Source organism: Mustela nivalis (assembly GCF_964662115.1).
Source record: "Mustela nivalis genome assembly, chromosome: 17".
In the NCBI taxonomy this organism is placed as follows: domain Eukaryota; kingdom Metazoa; phylum Chordata; class Mammalia; order Carnivora; family Mustelidae; genus Mustela; species Mustela nivalis.
In genome coordinates, this window is record NC_139036.1 from 45,068,309 (window position 1) to 45,091,655 (window position 23,347).

General features: G+C 39.8%; 1 protein-coding gene across 1 annotated transcript in view; it reads right to left on the bottom strand.

The window, feature by feature from the left end:
• Nucleotides 1–23,347, bottom strand: part of LOC309851454 (leucine-rich repeat-containing protein 37A2-like) — a gene marked incomplete at its 5' end in the record, with an annotated part of 27,603 nt that continues 4,256 nt past the window's right edge. The window contains 11 exons of the mRNA XM_082706773.1: nucleotides 1–581; nucleotides 917–1,088; nucleotides 1,231–2,679; nucleotides 2,780–2,922; nucleotides 3,004–3,058; nucleotides 4,616–4,665; nucleotides 8,638–8,742; nucleotides 9,142–10,934; nucleotides 12,941–13,059; nucleotides 22,467–22,541; nucleotides 23,091–23,162. Coding sequence (XP_082562899.1) covers nucleotides 2,577–2,679; nucleotides 2,780–2,922; nucleotides 3,004–3,058; nucleotides 4,616–4,665; nucleotides 8,638–8,742; nucleotides 9,142–10,934; nucleotides 12,941–13,059; nucleotides 22,467–22,541; nucleotides 23,091–23,162 — 2,515 coding nt within the window. The 3' untranslated portion in view covers nucleotides 1–581; nucleotides 917–1,088; nucleotides 1,231–2,576. The remainder of the gene's footprint in view (nucleotides 582–916; nucleotides 1,089–1,230; nucleotides 2,680–2,779; nucleotides 2,923–3,003; nucleotides 3,059–4,615; nucleotides 4,666–8,637; nucleotides 8,743–9,141; nucleotides 10,935–12,940; nucleotides 13,060–22,466; nucleotides 22,542–23,090; nucleotides 23,163–23,347) is intronic.

The following is a 23,347-nucleotide window of genomic DNA, read 5'->3' on the forward strand; positions in this document are numbered from 1 at the left end:
TTGAAGAGGCCTGATGAAGTTTCTGTCTCTTATTATGGCCTTTTATTATGGTTTCTTCTGGTAGTCTTTATAGCCTGGGCCCCAGAACCAACACAGGTGGCAAAGAGCTAGCCCTGCGGATCTGCAGACCAGCAGTGAGAGGCGGCGCTGGCCCAGCTGGCAGAACATTCCGGTACAGCTGTCCTGGCCATCCTGCAAGAACTGGTGTTTCAGTCCACTGGGTTTGGGGATGGTTTCTCAGTTAGCATTGTGGTGGCGAGGGATACCCAGTACACATACTCACTCCTTCATTAGGCTCCTTCACATTAGGCAGTAGAGACCCAACATAGCCATGTGGTAGATAAAAAGAAGCTTATTGCTCTCTCGTGTAATCATCTGGTTAAGCACGGCAGTCTGGGCTGGTTTGGTGGATCACGTGTCAGGAGCCAGGCTCCTTCTGTTTGGTGGCTCCACCATTCTGGGGTGTCGCCCACATCCACGTGAAGTCTTTATGCTGTTCGCAGGTTGAAGTCTCAATTTCCTTTGGCCCTGGAAGCTGGAACCGTCCATGGTGTGGTGGCAGACCCCTCTCCAGCACTACCCTGGAATGCAGAAAGCCTTACCTTGAAGCACGGTTCCGCTTCCGCTTCAGGCCTCTAGGACTTCTCCTCTTCTTGAAGGAGGGTGCTCCCCACCTCCACCCCCAGGGGTGCTCCACCACCATCCCCCAAGGCTCAGCAACATCTCACCCCCACTAGGACCAGAGCTGGTCATGCCTGGTGTGCCCCAGGACCGAGAGGCCCCGTCTTCCATGGGGGTGGCCACCAGCCAGTGTGACCCTCTGGGACTCCCAATGGTAAGAACCTGGCGGAGCCTTCTGGTCATCTTCAGTCTGCCCTGCCCTGCCTTGCCCTCCCGCCCTCAAATCCCTGCTGACCTGCAGTCCTGACAAAGCCAGAGAACCTCGGCTTCCGCCAGCTCCCGGCTCTCTTTGCCCTACTTCAGTAGTTTGGTGAGCATAAGAGGGCGATGGATTCTTTCTTTCTCTAAATGCTAACCAGCCTCCTCCGAGCCCTCGTCTTCATTCAGCCTGGTTTGGCCTGTGAAGACTTGAACAAACACAAACATAGTTTTGAGTAGCTCGGGGCCACATCCTTAGTAGAACCCTAGCCTCCCTTAAAGTGCTGGAAGCCCACGAACCAGGTTTCACAGATTCCTTTGACAGCAGAGTTCTGCCAGTTAACAGCGTACCTGTGTGAAATCTGGGAAGTGACGAGGAGCTGGAAGCCATTCTGTCCTCGTCTGCAGGGACAGATGTACAGGCTGCACGCGGGACTCCATGCTCCCCGCTAATCACCTGGCTGGGGACTTTGGGGTGCTGCTGTGACCTCAGCAATCTTTTTAGGGACAGCAGCAGCTTTGGATTTATGGAAACCAGCTGGTAAAGTCACGGGAAAGCTAGCAATGCAGTCCCCCAGGCCCCGATGTTCACCAGTGCCAGCCCCCACAGTGATTAGCACCAGTTACGTGTACGGACATCGATCATGACCTGAGCTGAAACCAAGAGTTGACCGTTTAACCGACCGAACCACCCAGGCATCGCAGGAGTGGAGGAATTCTTGCCTTTTCCAAAGATTGCACTGCGTTATCCCCTGGAATCATGCAGCTGTGATCGGTGTTGGAGAGAAAGGTGGTGGTAGGTCTGGTGCTGGGCTGTGCTGGAGAGAGCCAAGCAGTGCACATCTGACCCTCAGTGGGGTCAGGAGACGCGAGGACGGTATGAGGGCTGTACATGCGAATGGGTAAGTGGCCCCAACACTATGTTTTCTGCAATCAAGGCCTGAGGAGGGCAGTCTTGGGTAATTACTGCTCTCACACGTTCTTCTTTACCCTAGCCCTCAGTTCTTCCCTGCCAGCTACCCAAGGGTTGGGATTTTTTTTTTTTTTTAAGAAAACAAACCAAAGAAACCCCAATGTGAATTATCTACTCCCTTCGAAGGGTGAAGAACCCTCAACTTGCCAAGACAGGGCACACATTTTGTGCACGAGATTGCGCACTTGGGAAGGAAGTTAGGGTTTAGGCCTGCCGTGGAGCTAGGCTCAGTGATTCAAATATTCTGGCAATGCCAAAGCCCTTACGGGAGGCGCCAGAAATAGATGATCTTCTCTGGGCAAGAGGTCAAGTGTGTTGTGAGTTACTGATATTTGGTGAGCCAGGGAAGAGAGCACCAGAATAAACTGCTCATTGATTTAATTACCCAGTCTACACCCCCTGAAGATATGTTTTCCAGTTTCCAGAGACTGATTTGATCAGGGAAATGAGGGAGAGACACCACTACTCATCCTCCTTTGCCCGCGCTGCTCCAGGACACCGGCACCCACGAGGGATTCTAGCTTCAGTCCTGCTCCTTGTGCCTGTGGTCCCTGTTCTCTCAATAATACATGTTTAACTGGTTCCATTTTTATTCCTTACCACGTGGCTAGAATTGGTTATGAACTTATACATTTTAATATGAGAAAAATAAGTATTTTACAGGCAATGCTGAGAAGCCAATATCAGAAAATAAACTCTGTAGGCGGCCTGAGGCAGGCTGGGCTCATTCGGTGACGGTCTCTGCGGCGGTCTCACTCTCCTCACCCAGCTCTTCAGCAGTCGAATCTGTGGCCTGAGTCTTCTCTGCTGTGGCTTCACTTTTCTCTCTGCAAAAAGGAGAAGAATGCCAAAGGCTTTTACTCTGCAAAGGGACAGTTCAACTTTCCATAGTTTCCTCATTTGATATAAGAACCATAAATCAGGTACCCTGGTTCCTTGTTGAAAATCTCATCCTCATCAGAAGAATCCTTGTCGTGTAACTTCTGTGCCATGTTTTTCTTGCGTGTGGCATTGAGAGGTCTGTACATGTCCCGAAGCCAAAGTGGCCGCCTTCTCCAGAAAAAGCCCTCCTAGAAAACAGAAAGGATGATGTTAATTCTGTATTTCCCGTGCTCTCTGCAGCCATGGGGCTTTATCCTGCTCAGATTTACCTGATTCTCATTTTCGGATGAGCATCTCTTCCGCAGCAGAGACCGAAAGAAGCCCCTTGGAGGAAATATATGCACAATTAGTGACTCATGCCGTATTCCATAACTCTCACAACGTGTATCTCTGGTCTTATTAGGACACCTCCATCCAGAATCACAGGAAGCAAAATCACTACAGATCTGGGATCTTGAAAATAATCCCAAGCATGTTGGGCTTCCAGAATTTTCCCACATCTATCCATAACGGCCCCACAATGTCTCTGGGGAGATCTTTGCATGTGGCTCGACATGGAATGCAGGCAGGATTTTCATCCCGCTCACCTGGGACCTTGGCCAAGTGCCCTCATGCAGTGAACAAACTGGGCAACTGCACGGAGGAAGCACCTTACTCTCTCCAGAAGCATTTTACAGTGGGCCCCAATGCACTCAGTCTCATAGGCATCATTTGCTGGGGAGCAGGAAGGAGAGGTGCTTCTATGTTCCTAGTTGCTTTATCCTGCAAGTTGAATCGCACCAAGAAAATGCCCGAGTCCAACCAGCAAAGTTATCTAGCTCACTGCCTTTCACACTGTAGGCTGTCACTGATGAATGAGTCATGAAATGAGCTTAAAGGTCACATCCAGCACTAAAACACAAAATATTCTTTTTGAATACAAACAGTATAGAAAAAATGAGAGCGTATGGTAAGTTTGTCTTAGAAACTGCTCAGGTCTCTACGGTATGTGTGTACTGAGTTGTGACATAAAATGTAGCTCGCAGCCCACGGGCAGTGTAGTCAGAGAGGGAGTGCACAGCTGGAAAGGAGTCATCTTCTGACACTCCACTAGCAGTATGACCATGGGACAATTTACCTTCCCCTGCTTCTTCTCCATTTCCTTATTATAAAAGGAAGAGACAAACTATTATCTAAGGCCTCTCCCAGTTACAATTCTATGGGGCCTGTACAAAGGGAATGGTGAGTGGGGACTTGAAAGCCAGGAGGAGGAGGAGGAGGAAGAGAAAAGTTTTCCTGCCACTTTATAGGAAGGAGTCATATATTCTGCCTTCCATCAGCCTTGAAGACTAGCCCTCTTTGCCCAAGATTTTGTGGCCCTCCCTACCCTTTCCCTGGAGCCTCTGAGAAGGCCTGATGCGCACTCCCAGCAGGAACCAGCACCTCCCCATACCACCCTCATTTTTAAAAAGACTGGTGATCAGGGCGCCTGGGTGGCTCAGTGGGTTAAAGCCTCTGCCTTCAGCTCAGGTCATGATCTCAGGGTCCTGGGATCGAGGCCCGCATCGGGCTCTCTGCTTGGCAGGGAGCCTGCTTCCTCCTCTCTCTCTCTCTGCCTGCCTCTCTGCCTACTTGTGACCTCTATCTATCAAATAAAATAAATAAAATCTTAAAAAAAAAAAAAAAGACTGGTGACCAGCAGATGCTCTGTGCCAGTCTCCTCCTAACTCAGGTTTGGCTGGGGAGCTAATTTTGCTGGATCCAGGAAAAGCATTAGGCCAAATAAATGTTCTTTCTGCCTTTTGTGGTGTCCTGGGAGTAAAATAAGGGGACTGAAATAGAGAGGAGTTCTAAAATCTAGTTCTAAATTTCTACTTTAACAACTGCCAGACTATTATTTACCTTGAGTTTCCTTCTTTACCTTCCTCTGATGCTGTTCTATGAGAATAAATCTGTTTTGGAAGAAAACATGATCACAGTTACCCATCTCGATGACCACTGCATCCAGATCTTTTTCATTCCTTTGTATTTTAGGTCTTATCTAGCCAATGAGAGGATAACTTTTTTGAGGACAGGAATTCGGTTTGCTTAATAGTCCTCTGCTCTTCCACAATACCTAACTTGGGATCTTGTGTGCAGCTGGCAATACATTTTATTGGTGGTTTTAGATGACATTCAACAGATAATTCCTAATACAAATTCTAAGAAGAAGGAAAAGAAAAGTATCTACCAGAAACCCAAGCAGCAGCATTGTTTTACAGTCAAGGACAAGAGTGGGATGCCCATTATTCTGGCTACTATTCATCATTGTTGAGGAGGTCCTAATCAATGCAGTAGGAAAAGTGAAGTATTAGGAAGAAACAAAACATATTTACCTATGAAATTATGAACAACCCAAGTGGCCCAAGAGAATCGACTAAAATTTTACTTAAGTATGAGAAGTCAATAAGATGGCTAGATACAAAATGGAGAGCTCAACATGCAAACCACAATAGTGATCCTACATTCCATAAATAGCTAATCAGTGAATGGAAGAATGATCCCATTTACACTATCATTAAAAGGCATCAGGTACCTAGGAGTAAACTTACAGCAAAGAATGGGTAAGACCTATGAGATGAAAATATTAAAACTCTTCTGAAGGACATTAAGAAGAAATGAATACGTGATGAGAGATAGCATCTTCCTAGAATATTGCAAAGATGTCAGGTCTCCTCAAATTAACCTATAAATTCAAAGTAATCCTATTCAAATCCCAAGATAGCTTTTTTTAAAAAAAAAAAAAAACAACAACAAAAACTGGTCGGAAGACATTTGGTGGAGAAAATATGCAAGCCTAGCTACAAAATGAGAGAAAAAGAAGAAAAGAGCAGGAGCTTACCCTACCAGACATCAAAATATGTTATTATAAAGCAACTGGAATTAAGTACATAGTGTGATACTGGTACAGGGAAAGAAACTGGATTGATTGAGTCTAGATAAAAAATAGTATTTTAGATCAGTGAAGAAAGAATGAATCGTTCAATAAAAGATTTTAAATTAACTGGATCTTTATGCAGAGGGTGAAAAAAGTTAGATCCCTTACCTCAACCATCCCCCAAACCAAAACAGATTCTACACATATTCAAAAATGTAAATAAAAACAAATGTTATAAGAGTATAGAAGAAAACAGTATAGAGGCAGCAAAGGCCTCATTAACAAGACCACATCCCAGAAGGCATGAGGACTGGCAGATATGGTCCTTGCCCATCATTCTTCATAGTCCTCGCCCCCTTCAACCCTGGATTGTTGGTCTTCCTGTTGATTTATAGAAATATATTAATCCTTTTAGTGGCTTTCACTGAATTTCAATGTTTTAAATATTTGTCAGTGTTTTCATCTTTAAGGAGACAAAATGGTGGAACCGGAGCACAGGCTTTGCAGTCAGGCGAAATGGGGTTCTGCCTTGGGTTTTGCCACTGGGGCCTTAAGCTGATTTCCCTTTTAGGTATCAAAGAAGGATGGTAATATCATCCTCACAGGGTTGTGGGGATTAAATCGGGTGTGGGAAATTCTTCCTATGCTTGGCATAGATCAGTGCCAAGTTTGCTAATGGTGTCACAGACAAGATGATCAAATCTATCAAAGGTTTCTGCCCGTGGTGTCAAATCATAAAGCTCTTTCCCACCACAAGATGATAAAAATATTGCTTCTGTTTTCCTCTAACAGTTTTATGGGTTCTTTTCTTTTTTTTACATTTACTGAAATATGTTTAAGGTGAGAAATGAGGCTCTGCTATTATTTTCCTCCTAAATAATCAAGCAGTTGTTCTATTACCATTTACTTCTTTTCTTCCACTGATTTGAATACTAAAAGGTAACATTTCAAAAGTCCTAGGAACACATGGGTCTGTCTATTGCTGGATTCTGTATGCTACTTCAAATAAATATTAGGCTGCCTTATTGCTCATTGTGAAGTCGACATAATGCCTCATCTCTCTTCCTTTGAACGCCATTATTGTCTACTACAGGAAAAGCACTGCATGGTCTCCGTCCTCAAAAAGCGCATCATCAAAATAAGGAGAGGAAATAATGCAACCATATAAATACAAGCAAAAGGCTAAACTACATAGAAATTAAAAACAGCAATAAGAATTTACAGAACTTCCCTGAAAGCTTTGGCTTTCAGCCACAGGCCACCTGAAGATACAGATACTGGACAATGGCCAGTGATATATCTTCCCAGAGACCTTGGTAAGCTGACCCCATGCCAGTTCCTAGACTCCTGGGCTCAGCAGTCAGACTCTGTCCTTAACAAAAGCAAACTCACTTCTTCCTATAGAGGCAATCTCACTTTATCAGTGCCCCAGGATGGATCAAAATCAGAATGCCGGGTTATCATTTGACAATGGGAAATATATCTGTTCCGCAGATAGGGCATCTGTGTCTACATGGTTGGGAACTAGCTCCCGGGGACACTGGCCTCCATGGCGCACTGAAACACAATTAGAAGGCTACTTGGTGAGAAGAGAATTAGAAGGAAAGTAACAGCTGAATCCACTGTTTGACAGAAAGGACTGAAGTAGCCAGATCCATCCATCTCCCCAAGAGGCACAGCCACACTAGTGGGCTTAACACTCATATGCTGCTTGAGGGGCCATGTCTACTCTTGGGGAAGCCTAGGATGGGCACGGCCCATGGTGGGCTCTTCCTCACCATTTCTATGTTTTTACGACTGACCAACCTTTCTGCAGGCAGACATGTTTCTCTTTAGCAGTTCATATATCCAGTCCATTTTTACTTAAGTCTGATAAACCAGGAAGCCACTTGATGCTTACATAGCTCTGCTGTGCTCCATGTTTTGATGTTTGGTGTTTCTCTCTTGGGGAGCTGCCTTTTAAAAAGTTGTTTACCTTATTATTGTTTTCAGGGGAGGGGAATGCATCAATATGGACCCTAAGAAATGGTGACAAATCTCACAGAAGGACTAGGACCAGGAGGGCTGGAGAGTTCAGGGAAGGCTTTTTGGAGAATGATGAACTTGTGTTGACTTTTGAGAGACTCATGGTACTTCCACAGGCAGAGCGAATTAAGAGGGAATTTCAGATGGGCAAAGGCACAGACAAAAGCAGGAATGGGCATGGGGTGACTAGGGGGTGGTGAGGGGTGGCTTTGGCTGGAACGGAGGCCTGCTAGGACAGTAGAAAAGGTAAACGAGGTAAATGAGTTTGGATTGGTGGGATAAGTTAAGACTGTCAATTTGTTCAATCATTCTTTAAAAAATGTTAGCACCCGCCTGTTGGGAAAAGGAAGAAGTCATTAAAGGATTGAAGGAAAGGTAAACAGGCAAGCTCCAGCAACAGACTATAAATCTGATGTACTTTGAGGTAGCCTGCTACAGGATTTGGGCTGCAGTGTTTGAACTGAACCTATTCACACAACACCTTACACAGTGGAGGAGAAAGCTGCTAAGTAAATCTAATGAATCAACAAGATGACACTTTTATCTGTAAGTTATGTCCTTTCTTCCAGGATTGCTGATGGTTCCAGGAGGGCAGAGAGACTTCCTCTGTCATCATTTCAGCCAAGGAAAGAAATCAGTGGCAGTCTGAGACTCACGGGTGAGTACATCGAATCGACATAATTTTGAGTTGAAGAAATGTTACTATCATGTCAACTCTGGCCTTCTGAAACTTAATGTCTCAGTCTAATGGCTTGTTGCCTTGGTTACAATCCACAGATCTCCCAGCAGTGGGGGGTTCTTTTAAAATTCCCTGGAATATACGTGGCAGTAAAGGAACAAAGCAGATTTCAGTCCTCCAAACTGAAGAGGAATATCAAGTAGTAGTAGGTGGGAAAGTGGCTTTGATTTTCAATTTGTGGGTTCTGAATCAATTATAAAGATAGAAGATATTCTGGAAATCTGAATTAATGGTTGTCCTTACCTCAATGAGACAGAAAACTATAATCAAAATCATCACTACTACAGTCACAGATATTGCCAAGATGAGTTTGTTGTTATAGCCATAACCTGGAACTTCTTTTGTGAGCTAAAAAAAAAAATAAAGAAAGAAAAGGTTTTTATTTTTTAGAAAACAAAGAGACAGGATGGAAAGCTAACTATTCTTCAGCTACTCTAAAACCCCATTCTTTCAGATGAGTGCCTTACAGATTCTTAAGGAACATACCAAATCTAAGGTGTTATGTAATCTTATCATCAGCATTTTCTTCAAAAATTTATTTATCTTGTATGTTAGGTCCCCTCCTCATATACCCTGGGGATAGTGGCACTAAATGAGCAAAGTGGCAGGTCATGTGTCTCAGCCAACGTTACCTGGCCAAGACAAGACCCAGACTAGGCCACCCCTGGTCTTTGGGCTTGGGTGATTTCATGGCATTTCCTAAACTGACTCAAAGTCCAGATCCTATGTTTCAGGAGTTTTCCTCACCTCACTGGACTCCTGCCCTCTCTGTTCACTCTGGACTTCTGTGCTCTCGTTGATATAGTTCTCAGTTTTCCATTGGTCCGTATCCCACTCAGCCTTGGACACCTTTACTTCTTGCTGCTCACTGAGAAGCTTCATCAGGAGGCCTGTTCTGGAGATGAGCTTGGCACAGGCCAGTTGCACGTGGGTCTCGGAGCAGTCCATTTTCAAAGTCCGGATAACGTGAGAAATGAGCCTTCTCACATCATTGTTGGGGATGAGGGACCGTAGCTGCTGGTTTAGCTGAATTTCAAATAGATCCCCTGTGGCTGAGTGCTTCGGCACAGTGAACTCTGTGGACTTCGGGGGCAATTCGGTGCCCATGTTGTGGTATTCCCATTGTGTTTCATTGGTTTGTTTAACAGTTGGCATAATGTTGTCTCCGGTGGCTGCAGAATGTGCCCTGGGAAGATTCTCATGGTTCCCGAATTCAGGGAGGGTTTGTTCTGGCACCGTCTCTTCAAAAACATTCTGCGTAGTAGTGTTTTCCACAGTAGTGTTTTCCCTAAGAGGTTCTGAAAGAGTAAATAATTCCGGAAAAGGATTTTCCTGAGAACTCATTTCTCCTGAAGATGAAAAAGCCTCCCGTGAGGGGGAATTTATGAGGCTCCTGACTGCAGAGAATGGAGGCCTCTTTGCCAGCATCAGTCTATTTCTGAGAGGACTTTTCTTTTTGAATTTTCGATTCCGTTTGGCCTTGGGTTCTCTGTGGACCACACGTGAGCGAGTTTTATGAAAGATGTACTTCTTTCCGGAATGTGAGACTGGTCTGGGAGCCTTCAGATTCTTAACTCTAGCATTTGCATCCTCTAAAACAAAAATAGTGTAGGTTAAGTCTTTTGATTTGTTTTTCACCTCAGGTAGGGATTTTGGAGCAGTGGAGGCAGAAGGCCTGCCCAACGAGTATTGTTTCAGGAAGGAAGAGACTGCTGCCTTGTGCTCCTTTATGAATGAAGGCTCTGTATTGAAGGAGTCCCCCACTAATTTCTTGGGCCTCTGCGCCATGTGAAGCTGCTCCAGCTCCCTTGTAGATGGTCTCCCGAGCCTTCTTTCTTTGGCCACGTTCTCCACAAATGGCTGGGCATTCTGTTTCTTCTGGTTTCTCTGACGGCGCAATTCTTTGAAGTACCTTTTCCGTAGGCCCTTGGGGCCCTTGATGACCTTTTTCACTCTCAGCATCTTTTTCCCTACATGCTCAGCCTTGGCGAGGCTCTCTTCCTGAGCTTGGGCAGTTTCCAATTTCTTTGGAAAGATCTGGCGTTTAAATTTGGGACCGAAAAGACCGGAATGTATAAGCATGGCAATTTTTTCTTTTTTTTTCACCTCATCAATTTTTTCTTGAATTTCTGCATCTAACAAATTTTCCAGAAAGTAGAGTTTCTTCAGTTTATTTTTGTAAGTTGAATTGCTGGGTCCAGGTTTAAGAGATAGGCTCCCTGTGTTGTTTGTCAAGGGACCTGTGGGCTTGTCTCCATCTTGTACATTTGAAAACAGAAGTTTAATAAATGGTAATAATGTTGATTCTACATCTTCTAGATTTCCCTCTGAGAAATAAGGCAATATGTAATTCAGTGCACTAATAACATCACTTTCATCATTGAAGTCTAGCTGCTCATTGATAAAGGCTAGACTGACGCTATTTTTGTCTGAGAATGCCTTCTCTGGCTCAATAGTCAGCTCAGTACTGGTGCTCTTCTTCCGGGCTTTTAATACCTTCATGAATGAGCCTTCTGTATTCCTTATAGATACTTCTTCATCTATCAACAAAGAAGAGACTAGTTTTGATAATGAAAGACTGCTAGTACAGCTTTTTGTCAGTCGACAGTCCTATATCCCAGTCAAATAAATTAAGAATCGGCAAATATTTGAGTACCATTTAGAGAGGAGACAAACTCAAACTCTAATCTATGGCTGGCAACAACAAAAGGAGAAAAGGATGTTTTTTTGAAAAGGTGGCTATTTACTCAGAAACTTCCATAGTGTGAATAACTATATTTGGGATAATTCCTGGGGTCCCCAAGGCCCGATTGCCCAGTACTCAAGAAAAAGTCAAGGCTGGAAGACACTCAGCTAAACTGTGCGCAGATCTACAGTGACTCCTGGCATTCATATACCCCATCCTGTCCTGCTTCAGATGCAGAGGGAGCATGAGGTGTCCTCTTTCCTTTCTTCAGTGTGCTTGTGTTCTTACTGCCATCACAGATGCCCATGACTGCACCCTCATCTGGATATGCCTTCTCTAGCTACCCACCAATTCCTTGCTTGGTCCCACCTCCCATATATTGCAGTTCATATAACTCATAAGCTCTAATCAGAAAAAAACCCACTATGTCTACTCTGGCTCTTTGTTTAAATGTGGACAGGGATCTGGGATGTAGGTTAAATTTCCCAGGTATGAGAGATATGCCAATGTGGAATGTTTAATAAATTAAGGGAATGATACTTGAGGTCTTAAAATGCAGAAGGGATAAAGAAACGTTAGATGCTTATTTCACTTTCATTTCTAAGATTTCTAGGTTTACTTAGGGAATCATCCAGAGCTTCCAACTACCTGAAGGTCAAGTGTGCCACTGTGTATACTGCAGAGCATTGTGCAGCTGGGTTTCTTTTCCAGAAGAAATAGAAGTATTTTTAGTGGTGGTGGTGAGGGTCAGAGGAGGAGGTAATAAGGGTCACAAGAAAGAAGCAGCAATAGGCTTGCTGAGAGCCCAAAATAAGAAGATACTTGAGTGCTAGGCTACAGCACTTAACACCTCTGGTCACAGTTTTCCTCACCTGTAAAAGGAGATTAAACATGCCTCTTCTCCCCAACTCTAAGGGAGAAGGAGTAATAGAATTTGTAAAAAAAAAAAAAAAAAAAACAACAACAACAAAAAACAACTGTTTTGAAAAATAAGCAACACTGTATTTACAGAAATAGCAGTGTTATTTCTGATGTACCATAGATCATTGATAGGGACTCATATTCCAGCCATCTGGGTGCACAAGCACATTTTGGAAGTCATCAAGTTAGTGCCAATAAAACATAGTATACAGAAAAATATTTAACACCTGAGTGTTTTTGGACAGAAAAGCTTAGGATTCAGAACAAGTTCAGAGTTGGGCAGTTCAAGAATAGAAGAGCCCTCTCTTTCCATTAGAAGGTAGCAGCTTCTGGTTAGGGAACAGAAACTCTCAGGCTCCGAATACAACTTTTTTATAAATCAGCATCACTTTTACTCTTATAATATAACTTGTAAAAATAAACAAAAATATATCTTTTTCTGTCCTATAAAACAAAGGGCCAAAGGGCACCTGAGATGTAATGCATATAATATCAGTGTACAAACTGTGATGCACTATATGAACAGGTTTGCATTTGGGGGTAATTATTTAATAAGGTAATTGAGAATCTAACTTTTAACAAAGGAATAGTTCTTAGGAATTTAGGGATTTGAGGGTACTTGGGTGTCTCAAGTGTATGACTCATGGTTTTGGCTCAGGTTATGATCTCGGGGTTATGGGATTGAGCCCCACATTGGGCTCTGCACTCAGCGGGGAGTCTGCTTGAGATTCTGTCCCTCTGCCCCTTCCTCGACTTGCATGCTCTCTCTCTCTCAAATAAATAACTCTTTTTTTTTTTTTAAGAGAGATTTAGGTATTTGACTCTGAATGAATAAAAATAATGCAGTGCCATCATTACTTAAAAATTTTATCATTGTTAATTAAAAATAAAGAATTAAATAAAAATTTATAAGCTTATCATAAGACAATTCAGACTCACCACAATGTGTGGCATTTGTCATACATTCACTGTCACAATGCAGCTTGACTGTCTTGCAGACAACCTCAATATTATTTTTGAATTGACAGAGACAGCAGGCCATACGGCTAGGTAAAATCCTATAAATGGAAACATAGGTAATTAAATTAGTGGTAAAGGAGTTACTTGAGTAGGTAGAAGAGGCAGGCCAAGGGCATCACAGGGCTGTGTAAAAAGGAATTCTTGAGGCATATGGCCTGGATGATTGGGGAGGGACCAGATGGCCAACTGCTGCTCTAGAATATTGTAAATAAATAGACAGGACAGAGGTGCCCAATAGAAAGGTAAGGATAGAAGGGGGTATGGTATGCCTAGAGTAAGATAGAGATGAGAACTGGGTGACACTGATCAGTAGTTTAGTTCAGAAGTATCTGCTTCCAACCCAAAAGTCTCGCTTTGGGTTGATAGCACACAGGAAGAGGATAGACTTCTAAGAAGAGTCTGAAAGGTCTGAAATATGTTCTGTATTGGGGATAGAACGCAATCAATCAAAACAAACCAATAATCTACACAGATGTTACAATTAGCAGACAAAGACATTTAAAAAGTTGTAACTGGGGTGCCTGGGTGGTGTTGTTGGCTAAGTGTCCCACTCTTGGTTTCAGCTCAGGTCATGATCTCAGGGTCATGAGATCGAGCCCCGCATTGAGCTCCTAGCTCAGCATGGAGTTTGCTTGAGAGTCTCTCTCTCTCTCCCTCTGTCCCACTCACTCTTGCTTTCTCTCTCTCAAATAAGTAAATAAATCTTTTTAAAAAGCTATAACTGTATTTCACATGTTAAAAAAAACCCAGACCAAAAAACCCATGCCTCTACTTAACTCAGTGAGTCGTGTAAACCCTTCAAGTGGCCTAATATATGTGTACTTAGAGTCCCTGAAGGAGAGGAAATATAAGAAATTTTGAAAAAATAATACCCTAAAATTTTCCAAACAGGTAAACCCAATAAACCACAAATCCAAAAAGGTCAGTAAACTCTAAGCACAAGAAACACGGACAAAATTACACGAAGACACATCATAACCAAACTGCTCAAAACCATCAATAAAGAGAAAATCTTTATAGCAGCCAAAGGAAAAAAAAAACCACATACAGCATATAGAGAAACAAAGATAGTAGTGAGAACATATCTCTTGTTGGAAATAATGGAACTCAGTAGAGCAACATCTTTAAAGCAGTGGAGAGGAGAGGGGACCCATTGACTATCAAGCTAATATTCTATATCCAGATCTTTCAAAAACAAAAGCAAAAAAAAAGACCACCTGACACATACAAAAGCTGAAAGAATTCATCACTAGTAGACTTACACTGTAGATATGCTAAAGAAAATATTTTTAAGTGGAAGGAAAATGATACCAGATGGAAAGGTGGATCCACACAAAAGAATGAAGAACATTAGAACTCGTAACTACATAGGTAAATATGTAAGATTTTTCTTACTATTTAAATATCCAAATATAATATGATTTCATTTATATGTAGAATCTTAAAAAAAACCAAATGAACAAACAATGACAATAAAAAAGAGAGAAACACACTCATAAATATGGAGAACAAACATGGTTGCTAAAGCAGAGAGGGTGGGGATATAGTCAAAATGGGTGAAAAGGGGACGCCTGGGTGGCTCAGTGGGTTGGGCAGCTGCCTTCAGCTCAGGTCATGATCCCGGCGTCCTGGGATCGAGTCCCGCATCGGGCTCCTTGCTCCGCAGGGAGCCTGCTTCTCCCTCTGCCTCTGCCTGCCTGTGCTCGCTCTCTCCCCCTCTCTCTCTCTCTGATAAATAAATAAAATCTTTAAAAAAAAAATAATAAATAAATAAATAAAAAACCAAAAAAACAAAATGGGTGAAAAGGATTAAGAGATAAAAACTTCCCATTATAAAATAAATAAGTCACCAGATGAAAAGTACAATGTAGGGAATATAGTCAATAATACTGTAATACACTTAATGTTGTGAGCATTTCATAACATATATAGCTGTTGAATCACTATGTTGTACATCTGAAACTAATATTATATTAACTATACTTGAATAAAAGAGTTAACTTATTGTTTAAACAAAAAAATAATATGGTGTGCTGTTTATAACGGAAAGTAAAATGTATGAAAGCAGTAGCACAAAGGCCCAGGAGGGGAGAAATGGAAGTATCATATATATTGGAAGGTTCTTATACAAATCATGAATTCATATAATATCATTTGAAGATAGACTATGATAAGTTAAAGATAAAAACTACAAACCAATAAGCAATCAATAAAATAAAACCAGAGTTGTAACAAATTAGCAAAGAAATAAATAATAAAATGTACTCAGTCAATCCAAAAGCAGAAAGAAAAAGAAAAAAAATGAAACAAAGAATAGATGGGGCACAGAGAAAATATTAGACAGTAGCTTTAAATGTAATCATAAAAATAATTACATTAAATATAAATGGTATAATCACCCTAATTAAAAAATTGTCACACTAGATAAAAAAGTACAAACCAACCATATGCTGTCTTCAAGAATCATCTTCAATAGAAAGAAATAAATGGGTTATAAGTATGGAAAAAATTATGCTATGCTAACATGAATCAATAGAAAACGTGAGTGGCTATATTATCATAAAACAAACTCAATTTCAGCAAAGAATATTACCAAGGATAAAGGAGATTATTCCATCATGATAGAAATGTCAACTAATAAAAAAAGAAATAACCTAAAAATTTATCCATCTGATAAGAGAACTTCAAAATATATCAAGGAGAATGGCAAAGAGAAACAAATAAATACACAATTATAGTTGGAGAGTTCAATATCCCTCTCTCAACAATTGATAGAAAAAAATATATTTAAAAATCAATAAAGATATAGCAGACTTGAACAACACTATCAACCTACTTGACCTAATTGACACTTATAGAACACTCCACCCAAAATCAGAAAACATATATTTTTTTTCAAGTAGACACATAATATTTACCAAAATAGACCTATATCTCATCTATTACCAGAATTCATGGCTAAAAAACAAGCCTCAGTAAATTTAAGATTTCAGTCATTCAACATATGTTCTGTGACCACAATGGAATTAAATTAGAAATTAACAGATTTGAAAAATCTCCAAATATTTGGAAACTAAACAATTTGTAGAAGTCTTTTATCAAGATGAAGAAGTTTCATTCCATTCCTAGTTTGCCAAGTGTATTTTTTTGTAATTGGTAATCAGGAATGGGTATTAGATTTTTCAGATACTTTTTTCCAGTTAATTAATTAATTATTTTCTAAGTAACCCTGTGCATCAAAGAGATCAAAAGGGAGATTAAGAACTATTTTGTATTGACTAAAACTGAAAACATATCAACATATGGGATGTTGCTAACACAGTTTAGCTTCCCTAGCATCCACTTTTAAGAAAGTAGAAAAAGAAAAGAAAATTAATCACTGAGTAAGGAGAAGGAATAGCATAATAACAATCAAGGCAGAAATGCAGAAAATGGAAAACAGGAAAATAGAGAAGTCAGTGAAATGAAAAGACAGTTTTTAGAGAAGGCAAATAAAATTGATAAACCTCTAGCCATATTGACCTAGAAAAGATAAGAGAAGACACAAATTATCAATATCAGAAATGACAGGGTTCGGTTGCCTGGGTGGCTCAGTGGGTTAAAGCTTCTGCCTTCGGCTTGGGTCGTGATCCCAGGGTCCTGGGATCAGCCCGCATCAGGCTCTCTGCACAGCAGGGAGCCTGCTTCCTCCTCTCTCTCTGCCTACTTGTGATTTCCATCTGTCAAATAAATAAAATCTTAAAAAAAAATGACAGGGGTGACATCAGTATGAATTTTACATATGTTAAAAGAATAAAGGAATATTATAAAATAATTTATGTCAATAAGTTCAAGATGAAATGGACAGATTTCTTAAAAGACATGAACTACTCAAAAATAAATATGTAACTTAAATAGCAACTTAAAGATAACTTTAAGTTACTTAAAGTAAAATGGTAACTTAAAGAAATAGAGTGGGTAGTTTACAACCTTCTCACAAAGAATGCTTCAAACCCACGTGGCTTCACTGGTGAATTCTACCAAACATTGAAGGAAGAAATAATGCCAATTCTATACAAACTCTATCAGAGAACTGAAGAGAAGGGGCTACTTCTCAACTCATTTTTAAGGCCAACTTTTGCCTTATCAAAACTAGACAAAGACATTACAAGAAAAAAAAAACAGACCAATTATCCCTCATGAACACAGATAACAAAACTCTAAACAAAATTTTATTATATCAAATCCAACAATATATGAAAAGATGTTATATCATGACAAAGTGGGGTTTATCTCAGGATTGCAAGATTGGTTTAATATTTGGAAATCAATGTAATTTACCCAACTTCAACTAAAAAATATCATACAATCATTGTAATGGGTGGAAAAAAGTATCTGAAAAATCTAATAGCCATTCCTGATTACCAATTAAAAAAAAATACACTTGGCAAACTAGGAATAGAAGGAAACTTCTTCATCTTGATAAAAGACTTCTACAAAACAACCTAAATCATCATATTGAATGGCGAAAGACAAGTGCTTTCTCTTCAAGATCACAACAAAGGCAAGGATGTCTTCTCTCATTACATCTCTTTGACATTGCATTGAAGGTTCCAGTCAGTGCAATACAGCAAGAAAAAGAAATATATTTAAAATGGAAAGGAAGAAGCAAAACTATACTTGCAGATAAAATGATTATCTATGTGGAAAACCTGATGGAATCTATAGTTTACTAGAACTAATAAGTGAGTTTATCAGGTTTTCAGGATAAAAGATCAATATATAAAAATTAATTTATCTCTAATACCTAGCAATCAACAATTAGAAGTTGACATTTTAAGAAATATTACTTTTATTAACACCAAAAGTATAAAATACTTAGAATAAATTGGGGAAGATGTAAAAGGTTTGCACACTAAAAACTATAAAATATTCCTGGGAAAAATTAAAGAAGACCTAAATAAATGAAGAGCTATAAAGAGTTCATGAATCAGAAGATTCAGTATTGTTAAGATATCACTTCTCCCCAAATTTGTCTACAGATCAAAATCCCAGCAGAATTTTCTGTAAAATTTGGCAAGCTAATTCTTAAAATTCATATAGAAATGTAAAGCTCTTAGAATAGCCAAAACAGCTTTGAAAAAGAAGAACAAAGTTGGAGGACTAATGTTACCTGATTATAAGACTTATGAAGATACACGTTCAAGGCTTTGTGATATTAGTGTAAATTTAGACAAACAGATCAAAGACACAGAATGGAAAGTCCAGAAGGAGATATACAGACAATTTATTTTCAGGTTCCAAGGCAGTTGAGTGGAGAAAGGATAGTCTTTCCAACAAATGGTGCTAGAACAATTGGATATCCATAGGCAAAAAAGCAAACATCAATTCAAACCATTAAATTAAATCTGTAGATTGCTTTGGGTAGTAACCATAGTTCATTTCATACAGAAATGAACTCAAATTGGTTCAAAGATTGAAATGTAAAATCTAAAACTATAAAATGTCTAAAAGAAAATACAGGAGAAAAATCTTTATGACTTTCAGTTGGGCAGGATTTCTTAGATATGACACCATAAGCATAGCCCACAAAAGAAAAAAAATGGATTAAACTGGACCCCATAAAAATTAAGAATTTCTACCTTGCAAAGCACACTCTTAAGAGAACAAAAAATAATCCACAAGATGGGAGAAAATACATAGTAAATTACATAGTAAATTTATTTGATAAAGGACTTGTTTCCAGACCATATAAAGAACTCTCAAAATTCAATAATATAGCTTAAAGGCAAATAAGCTTATGAAAAGATATCTGACATCATTAATCATAAAGGAAATGCAAATAAAAGCCACACACAAACAAAAGCCACTAAATACCTATTAAACTGTCTAAAATTAAAAACACTTACTATAGCAAGTATTAGCAAAAAATGTGAAGAAAATGGAGCCCTTATATACTGTTGGTAGGAATGTAAAATGGTACAACCACTGTGGAAAATATTTTTTTAAAAACCTAAACACCCACTTACCATATGAACCAGCCATTCTACTTCCAGGTATTTGCCCCAAGAGAAATAAAAGTATGTATCCATACAAAGACTTATACATGCATAATCATAGAAGCTTTATTTTTAATAGCCAAAAATTGGAACAACTCAAATGTCAATCAATGGTGAGCAGATAAATTGTGGCATGCCCATATAGTGGAATACTATTCAGCAATAAAAATGAATTACTGATATACATAACAACATGAATGAATCAAAATAATCATGGTGAATGAAAGAAGCCAGTTAGAAAAGAGTATTTGCCACATTATTCCATTTAGATAACATTCTAGAAAATGCAAACTAATTTTTCATAACTACTTTTTTGTTACGAAAATTTATGGTTATGAAAATTTATCTATGGTTACTACCCAAAGCAATCTACAGATTTAATTTAATCCCTATCAAAATTCCAACAGCATTTTTCACAGAACTAGAGCAATTATAAAATTTGTGTGGAACCATAAAAGACCCCCGGAATAGCCAAAGCAAAAAAGAAAAACCAAATTGAAGGTATCACAATTCCACATTTCAAGTTATATTACATAGCTCTAGTAATCAAAACAGTATGGTACTGGCACAAAAACAGACACATAGATCAATGGAACAGAATGGAAGCCCAGAAGCAAACTCAAAATTATATGGTAAATTAATCTTTGACAAAGGAGGCAAGAATATGCAATGGGAAAGACAGTTTCTTCGATAAATGTTGTTGGGAAAACCGGACAGCAACATGCAAAAGAATGAAACTGGACCACTTTCTTATACCATATACTCAAAATGGATTAAGGAACTAAATGTGAGATCTGAAACCATAAAAATCCTAGAAGAGAACACAAGCAGTAATTTCTCTGACATTGGCCTTAGCAACATTTTTCTAAATATGTCTCCTGAGGCAAGGGAAACAAAAGCAAAAGTAACTATTGGGACTACACCAAAATAAAAAGCTTCCTCATAGTAAAGAAAACAACCAAAAAACTAAAAGACAACCTACTGAATCTGAGAAGATATTTGCAAGTGACATATTCAATAAAGGTTTAGTTTCCAAATGTATAAAGAACTTATACAACTCAACACCAAAACCCCCCCCCCCAAATAATCCAGTTTAAAATGGGCAGAAGACATGAAGAGACATTTCTCCTAAGAAGACACACAAGGGTGCCTGGGTGTTTCAGTTGGTTAGTCATCCACCGTCAGCTCAGAGCATGCTCCCAGGGTCCTGGGATTGAGTCCCATGTGGGGCTCCCTGATCAGCAGGGAGTCTGTTTCTCCCTCTCCCTTTCCCCTCCCCCTGCTTGTGCTCTCTCTCAAATAAATAAATAAAATCTTTAAAAAAGAAGACCTGGAGTGCCTGGGTAGCTCAGTGGGTTATATGTATAAAATATACTAGGATCCTATCTACAATCTCAGAATGTCATAGGATTTATATATCATATATATATATATATATATATGTATTTATATAGGATATATACACACATACATACACACACACACACATACATATACACAGAATATTATTCAACCATAAAAAGAATGAAATTTTGCCATCTGCAACAACATGGATGGAGCGAGAGAGTGTAATGTAAGTGAAGTCAGTCAGTCAGAGAAAGTCAAATACCATAAGGTCTCAGTCTTATGTGAAATTTAAGAAACAAACAAAAAAATGATCAAAGGGGAAATAAGAGAGAGAAAGAGACAAATCAAGGAACAGACTCTTAATTAAAGGGAACAAACTGATGGTTACCAGAGAGGACAGGGGGTGGGAAGATAGGTGAGTTCATCAAAATTTAAAAATTAAAAACTTCTGGTCTTCAGAGATAAAACAGAATGGAGACAAGCTACCACCTGGGAGAAATTTGCTAAACATCTATCTGAGAGAAAGAAAGGACTTTTTCCAGAATTAAAAATTGGATTTGGGCATGCCAGGGTGGTTCAGTTGGTTGAGTGTCTGACTCTTGATTTTGGCTCAGGCTATGGCCTCAGGCTTGTGGGGTTGAGCCCTGAGTCAGGCTTCAGGTTCCGTGGGGGTCTGCTTGAGATTCTCTCTCTCCATCTCTGTCTGCCTCTCCCCTACCACACTCATTCACTCTCTCTCTTTCTCTAAGATAAATAAATCAATCTTTTAAAAAAAGGAAAGGAAAAGAAAAACGGTTTTGAACAGACACATCATTTAAAAAGCTGTCTGTACATGAATAGACAGTCAACATCATGAGCTGTTAAGAGAAATGCAGTTAAAGCCACAATGAGATAGTTACATACATACCTACAAGAAAGTCTAAAAAAATTTTAACTGAAATATAAGGTGAAGATCTCATATGCTGCTGGTTGGAATGCAAATTGATGCATCTACTTTTTTTTTTTTTAAAGACTTTATTTATTTATTTGACAGATAGAGATCACAAGTAAGCAGAGAGGCAGGCAGAGAAAGAGTGAGGAGGAAGCAGCCTCTACGCTGAGCAGAGAGCCCAATGTGGGGCTCGATCCCAGGACCCTGGGATCATGAAGGCAGAGAGGCTTTAACCCACTGAGCCACCCAGGTGCCCCTGATGATGCATCCACTTTAGAAAACAGGTAAGTAGTTTGTTGTTGAGATGGCACATGTGGGCATATGGGGGTGGGGAGGGGCGGGGAGAGGAACAGGGAGAGAGGATCTGAAGCAGCCTCCACACTCAGCGTGAGCCCCAACTGGAAGCTTGATCTCACGACCCTGAGATCTTGACCTGAGCCGAAAACAAGAGTTGGGCACTTCACCGACCTCCCAGGTGCCCCCAGGTAAGCAGTTTCTTAAACAGTTAAATACACACTTAGCGTATGATGTAGCAATCCTACCATTAGGTATTTCACCAGATAACCAATTTAAAATTTACCTCCCCCAGAATGAAAGCCGTGCGCTCACATGAAAACCTGCATGTGACTGCTTTTAGCAGCTTTAGTCATAACAGCTCCAAAACTAAGAACTTTAACGTCCATTGGCTGATGAATGATAAACCGGTGTGACCACACAACCGGAACCCTACTCAGCAATGAAAAGCAATGAGCGGCAGAGAGCTGCAGCCACGTGGAAGGATCTCAAGAGGGTGACGCTGAGTGAGAGAAGCCAATCACAAAAGACCACACTCTGTCTGATTTCGTTTATAAGACCTGGTGGAAAAGGCAAAGCTAGAGGGACAAAAATGAGGCTGGTGGTTTTCCAGGGGCTGAGGGTGGGAAAAGAGGATTGACTACGAACAGAAATGTTCTGTATCTCGAATGTGGTGGTGGATACATAGCTATATGTCTGCCCGAAGTCACCAAACTATATACTTAAAGAGTAAATTTTATTAAATGAAAATTACACCTCAATAAATCTGACTTAAGAATAAAACAAACCTAAATAAAGGACAAAGTGAAAGTAAACATAAGAAAAATCAGCTTACAGTTTTTCCAATTCAAGGGTCATCATGAGGATGCTCTCAATTGTTGAAAGGGTCACCTGTGTCGTTCCCATGTCCCTGAAAGAGAAAGCCCAAACATGCATGATACCAAAGACAAAAATTCTGCACCTAAAAAGATACTTAACATGTGATTACTTCAATTCTGTCGAGCCAGCTCAAGACTTAACTTGCTATGGACAATAATTTCAGAGAACTCTTACGGAAGAAATTTAAATTTATGTGCCTCATCATATTAATCACTTTGGTGATCAACAGTACAATCTCTTTTTGCTGTTGTCCTACTTCTCATTCTCAATTGCATCCACCTCTCTTATTTTTAAAAATAATGTACATCTTATTCCACTCTTCTTTTTGAGACAAATGATATTTCTACATATGTGATAAATGATATTTCTGCCTACATCTGCATGTTCCATATCTGTATAAGCTCTTCAATGCTGCTCTGCAGGTTATCTAGCCCATATACATTCTTTATTTGCCAATAATTCTTATTTTGATAACCCAGTTAAAATTTAAATTATGACTTTTAATCAAAATGCAAAATACTGAATCTTTTAAAAAGAGCAGAAATCATCTCATGAGCCACGAGATTGTGGTAATACTTACAAATATTTTAATGCCGGCAATTTAAAAAGATATGAATCTTCAACAGTTGTCAGAGGATTACGATTGAGAATTCTGAAAAATGCAATGGAATCAGAATTATCTACCATGAAATTTTATGTTCATTTTTTGGCATGGAACTTGAAGGTTAAAAGTAATCATTTTCTGCCTTTGCCTATAAATTTGCAAAGCATTCTTCCTTTGGAAACTACCCAGGTCTCTGGATGATAACATGGGGAAGAGAAAGAGAAAAAACATCT